Source organism: Cheilinus undulatus, linkage group 16 (assembly GCF_018320785.1).
Source record: "Cheilinus undulatus linkage group 16, ASM1832078v1, whole genome shotgun sequence".
In the NCBI taxonomy this organism is placed as follows: Eukaryota; Metazoa; Chordata; class Actinopteri; order Labriformes; family Labridae; genus Cheilinus; species Cheilinus undulatus.
The window spans coordinates 14,249,387-14,263,450 of record NC_054880.1 but is presented as its reverse complement, the minus strand read 5'-3'; the positions used below and the strand labels follow the sequence as shown (position 1 = coordinate 14,263,450).

Here is a 14,064-nt window from a genome sequence, read left to right as displayed (position 1 = left end):
AAAAGTACTGGTTAAAAACTACTTCAAGTATAAAAGTAGAAGTAATGTAAGGGGGGAAAAATGCCATCAAGGACAACAGCTTAGGCTGCACGCCTGTAGTGTACTACCCCACCTCCCCAAAAAACATTTTTCTAAAGGCCATAATGACTATAATGTTATATTAAAATGTTAATGTTGAAAAGTGTGGGATACACCTGTTTCAGCCGCATTTATGCCCATTCAAAATGAACATATTTTAATACAATGCAAATACATTCAGGAACCATATGTACCACCAACCTCCTCGCTGGTGCTTGGTTGGGACGTTTTGCTTGAGTTCTCTTGAGTCTCTGCCATGGACATCTTCATACTAGGCTACATACAGTGCTTAACAAATTTATTAGACCACCCTAACCCTAACCAAAGTAAGGTTTATGCCACAACTGTCCTAAATTAACATCATTGGTAATTAACAAAAACATTTTTATGTTTCTGCAATGGTTGATACACCAATATGTAGAAGCTCTTTAACCCAAAAGATTTGTGTCATGCACAGGTGTGATGGATCGCGTACAAACCAGTAGGGTGTTGGAATGGTATTATGTATATTTCTCATCCAACCATAATCAAATTCTCTCTATCTGGATGGCGCGATTTATCTGGATAGGTTTTTGGGTTTTTTATTTGTGTTTTTTTGAACAATGACAAGCCGGAATAAAAAAAAAGCTGAAATTAAATAGGAGTAACGAGGTTATTTTTAAAATGTAAGGAGTAGAAAGTACAGATATTTGCTTGAAAATGTAAGGAGTAGAAGTAAAAAGTAGGCTGAAAAATAATTACTCCAGTAAAGTATAGATACCCAAAATTTCTATTTAAGTAAGGTAATGAAGTATTTGTACTTGTGTAGTTACTTGACACTTCTGCTCCTGTAAATAGTGAGTGGGCTACGCACATACCACACAGACATCACCATGGTTTTACTCAGCAGAACATGAAACAGTCCCTTTTTTACACAAACAACCAAATGTAATAAACATGTGACGTTTTTGATTTAAAAAGTGGTTAAACTTTCATTTATTAACAATGAAAAGATTCAGTCTATTACAGATGAATCCAATTGTGATGCATATAAAAAATCATGGGCGTCATCACACGCTTTTAATCCAACGCTGTTGGCAGGGTTGCCAGGTCTGTGTGACAAAACCAGCCCAATGGCCGATAAAAACTAGCCCAAAACCAAGCCCAATGCTAAAATTCAAAATAATACAGTAAAATCTCTGCCATGCTGCATATTGCTTGATAGCCTGCAGACATTCTGCTTCTCTGTGGGTGGCATGTATGTCTGTGTGCCATGTTCCATGTTTTCCTGCCTCTCTGCTCGTTGTTTTAGTTGTACTTGAGTGTGAATAGAGTAGTTTGTTCTGCTACAGAAATTAAATACTCATACACAAGACATAAAAAATGGGTCTGCTCATCCCACGGACAAAAAATCGTACGTTGAAGTACGTTGAAAGTAGCCCAGTTCCACGGGAAAACTGTGGACCTGGCAACCCTGACTGTAGGGACCAGAAGTTTATTCAGTTATTAAGATAATATGAATTTACTTGCAATGAATGACTACAGACACATTGATCTTTTTATTTTGTGAAAAAATGTTAATTTAGTTTATGAAGCTTTTTCTTCACTGTTAGAGTCTTTTTGTTGGTATTGTGTTTACATTTCTTCCTTAGTCTAAGAAGTATGGAAGCCCATCTCCGCCACTTAAAAATGAAAAAATAGTAGAGTAAAAGACAAAAAGGTAAAAATGTTGAAATTATAAGATAAACAAGTCAAAACTACACAACTACTCTATCCAAGATAAAGTACAGTTATTCTGGTAAAAATGTATTGAAGTACAAGTAAAAAGATTTGTCTTTAATTTTGCTCAAGTAAAAATATTTTAAAATTTACTTTAAGTACAGAGTATCGATTAGGTATTGGAGAGCTGTACAGTAAAATATAACCTTTCCTTATTGGGAAGAACAACAAGTAAATAAATCTTCAACCAGGTTGTTCAGGTAAAGTTACACCTCTATAGTAAAGTGAAATACACAGAAATAATGACAATGTTAATTTAAGTCAAATAGAGCAAAACTCACCACTTTGAAGTGTTGATATCAGTCAACACAACATATTGTTAAAATACACTTTCAAAGTGTTGAATATTTCACAGTATGACAGAGCTGCAGTAACTCTTGAAAATCTGTGGTGGGTGGGTCTCCTCCGGCAAGAACAAAGCAGAAAAGTATATGCACTTTGCGTCATAGGAATACCTTTTTAGGAATACTTAAAGTCGCATATGGGAATTTTAACTTGGTGGATAACTTCACTCATGGTGCAGATGTGTTTGCGAACAAAAACAGCAACATTCCTCTTGAAAAAGGACCAAAAGAACCCCAGCAGTGATCACTGTAGAACAGGCAATAACTTGACAAAACCAAAAACATATAAAACTCACTTAAACACCCTGACCAGGGGCATAATGAGGAACTCTGCCCACGCATCCCCCCAGATTTGAAATGCAGTGTTGTCAACAGAGATGGAAAAAAACAAGAGTATGGTACTCAAGTGAAAGTACAGTTACTCTGGTTAAAACTTACTGAGTAGAAGTGAAATATTGATTTCAAAGTGTACTACAGAAAACGCAATTACAGTTATCTGGGTAAATGTAATTAGGCTGGTTACTTTCCATCCCTGACTATGAGGAACATGTATCTAATAACAATAAGTTTTTCTCCCATAATTTGGAATTTATTTGATCTCATAATTATAACTTTCTATGTCATAATTCTGAGTTTTTATCTCACAATTACAACTTTTTTATCTTATAATTAGGACTTAGTATATCATATCATTTTGAGTTGTTTATCCAATATTGTTTTTTTTACTTTTTTCGTTGTACTTTTAATTAGGATTTGTCCTTTTTTATTGCTTTACTTTCATCTTTTTTCTTTTTTTTAAGTGGCAGGATGGGCTTCAGTAAAGATGTCAGTGATGTCCCTGTAATGTTTGAAAATTTAATCAGTATTTTGTGATTTGTACCAGATTCTTCTCATAATGTCTTTCTCTCTAAAGGCTTGCTGTAGTTGTGGTTTTCTTTAGGTTGAGCGAAGGGTAAAGAGGACTTACATTATTTTGTGTCTTTAAACACTCAACATACCAATGTCAAAACAATTCCTTTTTTTAATGTCTAACACTTTGGTCCATCATACAAATTGTGGTAAAAATCTTTCCATCATTGTGCACTGTGCGTCTTGCCTTTTGTATTCTGTGGTCTGTAGTTTGATTTCATTGTTCTCAGTCAAAGTATCTGTTAGTGGTAATGGACTCGTCCAATAGTCCCAGTCCCTGTGACCAGGATATCCGGCTGTCCGTTCCTCCAGATCTCCCTGACGATTCTCTCCCTCTCCTCCAGTCGCCGAGCCTTCTCCAGCTCCTCAGCCGACGCAAACACGTTCACACTCCTCAGAGTCCCGTTAGACTGGCTGCTGCGCTCACTCAGGGGCCCCACTGTCACTTTGGGGATCTCTGCCTCCTCCCTAACTTCCTCCACCATACTGTCCTCCTCATCTTCTTCATCCTCCTCACTGGACTCTTTCAGCTGTCTCCTCTCAGGGGAAGGTGGTGGCCTGTGGGGGCGACGAGTCCTGCAGGCGATGCCGGTCACCAGGAGGCAGAGAGCCATGAGGAGGCCGAAACAGACGCCCATCATGAAGTAGAGGGCAAAGCTCTCAGGATTGGCTGTGAGTGTGGGGAACAAAGAAAAGCACATCAGTGGTAAGTAAAAAAAAGTAGAGAGCAAATTCAATAAGTATTGTATCATTTTTTTTACTAAACTCTTGCACATTTACCTCCTGTGTTTTTATACTGGTGTTCGTTTTTTCTGCCCCATCAACAAACTTTAGTTTACTTCTGCTTTGTGCGGAATTTCAATTTTATACTAGTTTGATACTCAACGTCATTACATTTCATAGGGAGATAGTGAATTCCCCTCCATTATATACAAGCTTTGGTTTTTTCTTACTTCTGAAATAATGTAATTATACAAACAGGGTCACCCACCATGGACCTTTTGGCTTTCAAACAGAGTTTGGTACATTTTGTTACATTTCAGATCTCTGAGTTGTTTTTTTTTCTCCTGTCAAAGAGGCATTTCCCCTCTAAACATCTTATATTTGTATATTTAAAAACCTTTGATTGTTTTGTTTTACTCGTTTCTTTTCACATTTGTCATCTCATGACCTCTCACATTTGTCCTGTGACCCCTGGAAGGGCTTGACCCTCCCATGTTGAAAACACTAGAAAAAATAAACAATCTTAGTCAAACTAGCAGCAATCTCCAAAAACTACTCCAGTTAGATACTGCTGATGTATCAGTTAATGATAAAAGAAACAAAAAGTATATTATTCACATAGGCATTTTTTTATCTTCATCTATTCTTTGTTTTCCTATATAAAACTTATATACCTTAAATATTGGCTTTTGGTTCAGGCTTTCACATGAAATGGACTAGTTTTGCATCTGTTTTCATATCTAACTTATATAAAGGTTCTAGATCCCTCTTTCACCACAGAAAGTTAAAGATTTGTGGGTGTAATGCTTGACCCGAAACAGAATCTGTCACCTCCGTTGTTATTCTCCTGCCTACTTTTTTGAAGAAACTGTACTGTACTGAACTATGTGAGCAGATTCTCTGTCCGAGTACTGCAGGGATGTGAGCCAAAGAAAACAGGACACCGAAGTCCCTGGAAATGATTCAGACTAGACAGTGAGAGGAATTCTTAAAGCACAAAACAAAAGTCTTCTGTTTGGATCTGCAGCAGTATGGACCCAAGATTTCAGTGTTTTTACTCTTAAAGGAATGTCTTGATACTCCTATGCATGCACACAGGAGAAACAGTAACAGCCAACATATTGTCAAAGCATAATATGTTGGAAAATTGCTTCATAACAGGCCTGGGAAAGTGTTATCTCTGTTTCCTGACACTAATGTCTTAAGTGTATTTCAAATTTGGAGTAAAAGCCTCTAGAAAGTTATCCCAGCTAAGAATAACACAAACCTCACTCTCTAACAGCAAGAGAAAAGAAAGAGAAATCTGACTATCAATACCTTTAAAGCTTTCTTTAATAGACATTTATCTTTTCATTTGATGTGTTCAGAAACGTTGGTTTAGTTCAGTAGGAAGAGCAGGCGCCCGTATACAGAGGCTATAGCCCTCAGTGCACAAATTTCATGATTGATTCCCAGTTCCCGGTGCTGTTTGGCCCATGTCTTCCCCCCTCTCTTCCCCCTGTTTCCTGTCTCTCTTCAGCTAGCCCATCTAAATACAGACAAAAGGCCCCAAAAAAGAATGATAAAAAACTTGAGAGTTTAAAGAATAACACAGTCTCTTTCAAATTTTCAACCTAAGAGGGATAATCTCTGAAAAACTGTCAAGCCTTTATTGCATTGATGCAAAATGTGTAACTATTAAAATTCCCAAACCAAATAATAGTCCTGTTAAAGGCTTCTAAAATATCAGTTTATACGCCTCTGTGATGGCAGTAGCCAGGGCCAAAACTCTGAAATAAAATCAATTAAACTGCTGTTTAGAGTTAGGGTACGGGTTAATGTAACAGTAAGGATAAAAAAAAGTTTTAAACCTGACCTACAAAGCCTCATTACAAAACTTTTAATGAAAGGGAGTGAGTCTGACAAAAAGCTTTTCTTCCATTAAAATATAGCACAGCAAGCCTACCTTACGTAGCGACATTAGCTGCATGCTATGTAGATAATGGTGATACTTGGCTAACATAGCTAAAGCTAAAGTTACAAGCACAAAGCTACAGATCTATGTTATCTACATAGCTAAGTTAGTTTAGCTACGTATGCTATGTATCCATGTTATCTAAGTAGCTAATTTAGCTACACTGGCTAAAGCTCAGAGGGATGTGCCATAATTTGCAGCAACATATTTCCAGTTTTAATTTTTTTTTTACATTGATAAAGTCTGGCAGTTACATTCATACATTACCTTTGATGTGAGCGTATGTGGCCATACTGTTACTGAGCAGCTCCATGTCTTTTTTTATTGGCTCCATCCTTGTTCACTGTGTATTAAAAACCAAACATTTCAAGCTCTTCTTTTACACACCAAACTCCTGGACTGTTCACCTATGACCATTACTAAGAAAAGAAAAGGAAAAACACACATGAGTCAATGTTGTAACCTAATATATGTAAGTGATGTCTCTCATAAACCCACAAGGAAAGTCTGAGCTCATTCAGAGATGCTTCAAGTCCTACAGAAAGCGTCCGCACCCTCCCATCATTCCTCTGATCTAAACTGGTGTCAGAGGTCAAGAGACAAGGACATTGTGTTCCTCGTAAGTGTTTTACACCCCAGCCTGCAGTCAGGACGGCAATCTGGGCCCCTCTGTGTGTCTGATAGGGATGTTTATATTTATGACATCATCTTTTCCGGCTTCGAGCAAACGGGTTTCTTATTTTCCCACAGAAACAGTGACAGTCACATGTTTGCTTAGACGTTTCCTGTGGGAGAAAGTTCAGCTGAAACATTTATTAGTAGTTGGTGTATTCTTGTTTTGATTTATTCTGAGCATTTCCTGTGATAACTGTCTCAGAGGGTTTGGGTGAAGAAAAAAAGTAGTCAAGAAGTTAACATGCAGTAACTGAGGAAAAGTACTGGCTTTTCTGTTGAAGGACACTGCTGTCCCATAATGCGATGGAGGATCTGCCACAGCTGCAAATAATTACACTTATTGAGGATGTTGGTGAAACAGCTGCCGGGGTCCCCTCAGAAAACAAGATTTAACATTAAAAAAAACCACGAGTTTAATGTGAATGACATGACCTAATGCACAGACAGACGTGAGATATCCTGTTTCTGTCAGGGGGGAGGGGCAGTGGGACACAGATGCAGACCGTAGGTTTCAAAAAGTTATCCTAGAAGGATAACCACTAAATCGCAAGCGATAAAAGGGAAAGGGGAGAATACCAAAGCAAAATGATAAGCCCAACTAATAACTCCCGCTCTAATTAATAGTAGAAAAGAGAAACTGAACCACTGCCGCCGTGCAGCTGAAAAGAAACTTTGACTTGTAGGGAGAGTGAGACAACTGTCTTCAGAAGAAACTCAAAGATGCCCAGACTGGGGTTCAAGAGAGAAACAAAGAAAAGCTGGTTATACCTCCAGCATCAACCACTACCTCTGTGGTAACTAGTAATTTAAATGAAAAAAGCTCTGAGAAAAGAGTCAACAGTGCTTGAGAGACTTCACATAGAAAGACACAGGAAAAATCCCAAGGAGATGCTCTCAGTACCTCTGAAGGTGAGATAATGAGTCTGCACTGAGAGCTGCAACCCCAGAGCATATATAAGCTCTCCACACCTGGTCTCACTCAGTGCTGATCAGCCACACACACCTGGCCCAGCCCTGATTGACTCAGCCACATACACCTGGCACAGCACTGATTGATTCAGCCCTGTGTAATCCCCCTCACAGTTAGAGTAAAATAGAAGAGTATGATGTATGACTGTAGACTTCCTGCAACAACAGTCAAAATGACAATAGATGCTTGGCAGGTGTAATAATGACCTTTTTGCATGCCATGATTGAAGCTGACAAGAGTGTCTAGTTTTTAGGAACTTTTTAGAAGACTTCACCTCTCTCTTAGATATGTATTAATTTATTTAATGGGCTCTTCAGGTTGAATAAAGGTGCAAACACTACCACAATAAATCACAAGTACATTGCTGTTTTTCAGCAGGCACGCTGCCATTCATACATTTTATTGTGTCAGTTGTCATTCAATAACTAATTTGTGGCTGTTTTCTAGAGATTCTGACTTATTTTTGCCACTATCTAGAGATAAATCTGTTAGTTTTCCTATGACAATGCGTTGAATTTGTATATAGGCACTGAAAACCAGAGTTAAAGGAGCCTGTAAGGCTTCCAGGTTTTTGCCTTTTCATCGGATTTGTTAACAGTAATGAAAATGTTGGCACATCAACATCCTTTCCTTGAGGTAGTTGGAGGTGGAAGTCAAACAGAAGCCAGCCTGCACGCCTTAGTGAGATCTATTTGCTTTGTTAAGAAAAAAATCTTGCGATATATCATCAGGGATATACAATTTCTGATTTTGGGGTATGCTGGAAGCCTAGTTGTTATATGTATGCTCCCTATGTGAGATAAACTATATGGACAAAAGTAAAAAACAAAAGTTTGTTCAAGGCTTGTTGAGATATTTCATTCTGGACTAAACACATAACCTTATAAAGCTGATGGTTAGCCAGATTCCATGTCAGTCATTAGGCAGATCCATCTCACAAAGCTCCAATCTGAAATGTTTGTGCCCAGTCGGAATGAATGAATGGACCATTTAGCATCACTTAGGGAGAATGAGGAAATAGCTCCACACACGGTTAGGTGACTCTGCTGCAAACCTGTAAACTTAGGCTTGAGAATGGTGTGGCTGCAGCTATAATAGTTTTATCAGAACTGGAAAATATTTCTTTATTAAAAGAAGAGCAAAGAACTGCACTGAAAGCTTTTTTAGGTGGCCCTTTAAGAGATTACCTTACAAACGGAGGGTTACACAAGGCTAAAATGGGGGATTTAGCATGAACCCCGTCACAAATGGTCCCACGGTTACAGTAAAGCTTGATGTAAACATGATGACTGATATTTCCACCCCCTCACATTCCCTGTCATTACAACAACAATGTGCGTGGGAGCTGAATGTTTCCTTTCTGGTGCCTTTTCTCCAGGGAGAACAAAATCATGCCCTGCTTAAATCGCTGCCATTGGGGGCTTGAGTCTCTCTCCCACCCTGATCTTTATCCTGGTGACTCTTGGCAGACCCTGAATACTCTCAGAGGCTTTAATTTTTGTTTTTTTAGAGGGGTAATTACACTGGTAGAGGCTGACTCAGGGTTCACTGACTCATGGGAACCAGTGGATCTGAACCAGTGATGCCTTCTGTTTGACATTTAAGTCACAGACACAAGAAGCACGACTCCATCTGCACCCTCAATTTGCAGCCCCCAGACCTTAACAGCATAAGTGACTAATTAAGTTTTTGGTTCAGTTGGTCTAAAGAAAACAGTGTTTGTTTCAATTACAGACTAATCTTTACACCCAGTAGTTCAACATGCCCACTTATCAGACTTCTTATCAGTTTGGTATCTTTAGGCTTTTGATGCTGTTTTGGTTATTTATAGACACTTTATGAACCTGAAATGAGAACATTGTTAACCCTCTCATGTCTGAACAAAACAGAAAGCTAAATCCAGCAACAGGGAGCCCAGATTAGCATTGCTTTGAAGGGTTTATCGGCTAGTAAAGCACTGTCACAGGCAGCAAAATCTGACTCATAACTCATTTAAAACCAATTTACAATAATGAAGTTAAAGTTCAGAGCAAATCAAGCCATTCTTTCTAGTCTTAAGAGAAGCCACTGTAAGTATATAGGAGTAGATAAGTAGTTCTCAAAACAAATCTGACAACATGTTAGGTTTTAAAACACTATATTTCATGAGCGGATTATTTCTGGATTTCTTATTTTCTATTAATTATTAAAGTTTTGGGTTCAAATCCGGCCTGTGGCCCTTTGTTGATTCTCCCACTCTCTCTCCTGTTTCCAGCTCTATCCACTGTCCTTCTCTATAGAATAAAGGCATGATAAAGCCCAAAAATACATATCTTAAAGTCCTGAAGTCCTTAGTGGATGTGCATCGATACCTTTTATTTTACCCTGTTTTACTGTGAAATTGGGTACATTTAAATGTTTGGTCAGTATTTCAATTACTTCGTCTTGTTTTCTTGCAATGAATAAAGCTATTTTTCTTATGATAATTATGTTATTTCTCAAGATCTCTGCAAAATTGGCAAAAATAAACACATAATGATGGGAAAAGGTCAGTTTTGTCCCTTTATTTTTCATATCATGTATTTTTGTCCAATCATGCTCAGAACTGCGGCTTACTAAATTACCTTAATATGAATTTTTGAATTTTTGGGGGGAAATTTGGGTCACCATTTGTCGTAAGAGAGAATGGTGGGTCCTGAGGTTAGACCAGTTGAGAACCACTGCTTTACACCACTCCGTCTGACACTTGGCGTTGGACTTATTGATGTGAGGCTTGGGTGAAGCTGCTCGGCTATGGGGGCCCTTCCTTTTAGAGCTTTAAAGTACTAACTTTCCTCTGTTCCCATTCATTTCTAATGGCTGCCCCCCACTTCCTGCCCCTCATCAGGCATTCAGGATCACGTGGTTGCAAACAACCTATACAGCCCTTGCTCTGACTATTAGCTTTTACCCTTTGTCTTGCATGTTCACATTTAGGGATAGGGTATCCCACTTCTTGTCAGAAGTCCTTTAAACAGAGATTTAACAGATACGCTGATAGATGCAACCCTTCTTCCTGGTGAATAATCGGCAAGATGGCTGCTCAACTGACAAAAGATGTGTAGTTTCTCCATTAATAAAACTTAAACATTGTGTCATCATTGTTTTTAACAAACTAGGTAGGGTTACCCCTTTTGTGTGTTAATTGCTAACTAGCTGACATTACATCGTAATTTCTCAATTTATGCTTGACGGTCTTGCATTCTTCTAAGTTGCTGCTGACATCCCTCAAAGGAATCCAAAAGCCCATGAAGAGAAATAACCACAACTGAAGACAGCATATTAGAAATTGCATCTTTTGATGATATATCAGGGCCTTGAAATCATGAGGGGAATATTTCACCACTACTCTGTTTAACTGTGGAGCAAGAGGGTACTTGAAGAAAGGCATCAGGGGTAGTGGTAAAATTAGAAAGGGTGTCTTCACACTTGTATTGGGACACAGACTGAAATCGTCCAACAGCTTCAAAGGATTTTTTATGTCTTTGGGAAAATAAGAGTCTTAGCACTTAATTATAGGCAGAGGGATTAAGCTGGAGACTTTCTGTGGTCCTGCTGTCAGCTTATTGTCCAAACAACACTAAAAAGTTTTTAGATGATGTAATCTCAGGGGCACACTCACTTTTTTTGTTATATTTTCTCTCACAAAATAAAACTATACTTGTGTTTTTATGCAGAGCCCCTCGTGACTTCATGACAGACGGGTTGTGGTGGAGTTTGTCTGAGCTGGAAGCCGAACAGCAATACCAGAGGGAGACAAATGTCCGTTTTTATGTAGCCGCAGTCCTGAGGCAGACACATTTAACACCTAACATTTCCAGACAAATCCAATAACTTGTGTTCTTTAACTAAACACATGCAAAGCCCGGCAGCTGTAGCTGTTTATGTAACCCCATAAAATGCACTCCCATTCAACCCTCCCACATTTCCTGCTTAGATAATCCCATTTAAGTCAAAAGATGAAACCTGAAACCACTGAAAACCACACTTGTTATTTTACAGTAGGCAGCCCTCTTTTCACTACATGTTTACAGTCTCTGAGAGGAGTGCTGTCAAAAATACTTCCCTCCAGAGCATGAGACGGAGAGCTATGAAAGTTGTAGAGCTCATGAAACAAACTCTGCTCTCTCTTTGAATTTGCATCAGATGTGTTGTTGATTTTGAGCATGCTGCAGCTGCTTGCACCTCTGAAGAGTTTTATGGTTTGTGGCATTGTAAAAACATGGTGCATGGCTACTAATAAACTACTTTGTTGCCTTGTTTATTGCCTGACAGTGGAGCAACTGCAGTGTACTTTCAAAATAAAAAAGACTACGCTTACATAAATGTCTTACTGTCAGTGTCTTCACAGAAACCCTTTGTATTTTGTGATTAAAAAGCTTGATGAACATAAAAATTCAATACATTTTTGAAGAAGAGAATAAAAGAAGACAATACATCAGTAGTCAGACCATCACTCACCTTGATTTGGATAAGAGCCAAACAAACTTTTCACTGCAAAGCAAAAAGTTTAATTCCAAATTTAGACGTGATTTGTCAGGCAAAAAGTGGATGAAATCCCATAGCTCTGTCAGAGGTGTAAAGTGAGGTTGTCTGAAACTCAGTCTCTGCTGTAGCTTGTCGCAAATGAGCTGATGTAGCTGCTGGACTGGAGAGGGAGCAGCTTCCCATATGATCTCCTCCCTGTCATCCTCTGGAGGAGGAGGACCAGCCTCGAGCGGTCCAGCTGAAGAGGAGGTGTTTCCTGTTCCTGAGAGATTAAGAGACACTCACAGCATCTGACTACAAAATAAAAGTCCTGAATGCAACAACAGGGACATACCTTCGAAAGAAATGAACCCTTCTGTGCAGATTTGAGCCTCACTGCTGACCAGAGGGAGGTGATCTCTCCTCTGCCGGCCACAAACCCACCACAGTAAGCTCTGTTCACTGTTAAGCCAAGAGGGTGGGACAGGAAATAACTTGTCGACTGCTGTGGGCACACTGCCGCAGGGCTGCTCCCCAGGGCTCATGGATTAATTGAGCCCTTTGTATTTTAATCTGAGCATTAAGAAAGGAGAAAAGAGCCAACAAAGTTTAGTAAGCCAACACAGCAGCAGCAGGTGCTGTTGTTAGGTGAAAGGTTATGTAGCATATTTACTCCTTTATTATGACTGGGTAAAGTCTTTATTATTGTAATGTTCATTTATACTTCTTTTCCGTTATATTTCACCAATTTTGCTTACACCATTTAACTGCATCTTAACCAGTGTTTAGTATGTTTTTATGTATTGTCAAAAAAATATTTCCATGCTGAATTTTAGTTTTAAATATACTTTGAGTGGGTGCAGACAGCCTGGTGGTTTGGCCGCACAGAGGTTGGTCTTTTATCGGCCCTTTTGACAAACATCAACCAAAGGCAGATAATGTGGGCATAAACTGATACCAGTAGCAGATATTTATCTGTCCTGTGGTATCTATTAAATGATGCTGGCATTTAGCACACTTAAAGGTTATTTCAGAGATATTTATTAAAGGGCTGAAGATGTGACCTCTTGGACAAACTGTGATCTGCTTTCATGGTCAAATATGAGTAAATGTTGGCATTATTTTGTTGGCCAAAAAAAGCCCCTGATGAAATAAGCATCCATTTTTACGATCAGTGCATCTCTAAAAAGTATAAAAGACAATCTTGCATTGACTTTACTTTCAAATACATGCACTTTAATTTGGATTTGACCCTCCTTTTTGCAGCTATAACAGCCTCCACTTTTCTCTGAACGCTTTCCACAAGATGTTGAAGTGTTTCTGTAGGGATTTATGCCCATTCATTATGTATAGCACTGATGTTGGACAAGAAAGCCTGGCTCGCTATCTCCATTCCAATACTTTCCAAAGGCGCTCAATGGGGTGAGGTCAGGGCTCTGTGTGGACCAGTCAAGTTCCTCACACACCAAACTCATCAAACCATGTTTTTATAGCCCTTTCTTTGAACTCTGGGTCACAGTCATGTTGGAATAGAAAAGGGACTTCTCTAAACTGTTGCAAAAAAGTTGGAAGCATAGCATTGTCCAAAGGGTCTTGGTGTGCTGAAGCATTAAGATTGGCCTTCACTGGAGATAAGGGGCCTAGTCCAAACCCAAAACAGCTCCATACAGTTATTCCTCCTCCACCAAACTTCACAGCTGGCACAGTGCAGTCAGGCATCTAATGTTTTTTTTGGCATTGCAAGTAATCAATAGTTGTACAAGTGTACCTAATAAAATGGGCTGTAATTGGAAGTGTAATGACCTGTTTTGGACTAAAAATTACTCAGATGGATTTGAGTTTTTTACAGTGAAGTATAATGATGCAAAATAAGACAGACATAGCACATTCACTGATGAAAGCCAGTCTGAAAATTTTTATCTAAAGCTTCTTTTTGAAGGCATCAGCAGATGCTTCTGAGTGCAGCTGCAGTAGAATAGTTTTCCGAAGTCAGGGCATCTCATTGTTTTCAGAGAGACCAGAGAGACAAAAGTAGACCCTGGTCAGAAGACATGAGGAGTCTTCAGAGAAGTAGGGGTGGAGTGGTAAGATGAGAAACCAGAACTTCTCCTTGTGTGAGGTTCTTTAACTTTACTCTAGGAACTTTTTTAAGATACTGGTGAAGTCTG

At 38.9% G+C, this 14,064-nt stretch overlaps 1 protein-coding gene across 2 annotated transcripts; it reads right to left on the bottom strand.

The window, feature by feature from the left end:
• Positions 1-1,022: 1,022 nt before the first annotated feature.
• Positions 1,023-12,320, bottom strand: eva1bb (eva-1 homolog Bb (C. elegans)). Of its 2 annotated transcripts, XM_041808388.1 has the most exons (4): positions 12,252-12,320; positions 11,891-12,179; positions 6,034-6,185; positions 1,023-3,759 (listed from the first exon to the last, which is right to left on the bottom strand). In XM_041808388.1, the coding sequence occupies exons 3-4, from the start codon at positions 6,098-6,100 to the stop codon at positions 3,332-3,334; spliced, it is 495 nt and encodes a 164-aa protein (XP_041664322.1). In that variant the 5' UTR covers positions 6,101-6,185; positions 11,891-12,179; positions 12,252-12,320; the 3' UTR covers positions 1,023-3,331. The 2 variants fall into 2 exon arrangements, with proteins under 2 accessions (XP_041664322.1, XP_041664321.1); XM_041808387.1 differs by lacking the exon at positions 12,252-12,320 and having other exon boundaries at positions 6,034-6,109; positions 11,891-12,169.
• Between the last annotated feature and the right edge of the window lie 1,744 nt (positions 12,321-14,064).

What these genes read in the sequence shown, in the direction of transcription:
- eva1bb (XM_041808388.1), bottom strand. Translation starts at nt 6,100, where the DNA reads ATGGAGCCAATAAAAAAAGACATGGAGCTGCTCAGTAACAGTATGGCC. An exon ending in CACATACGCTCACATCAAAG is followed by an intron (nt 3,760 to 6,033) that starts GTAATGTATGAA and finishes CCACACTCACAG; the next exon opens with CCAATCCTGAGAGCTTTGCC.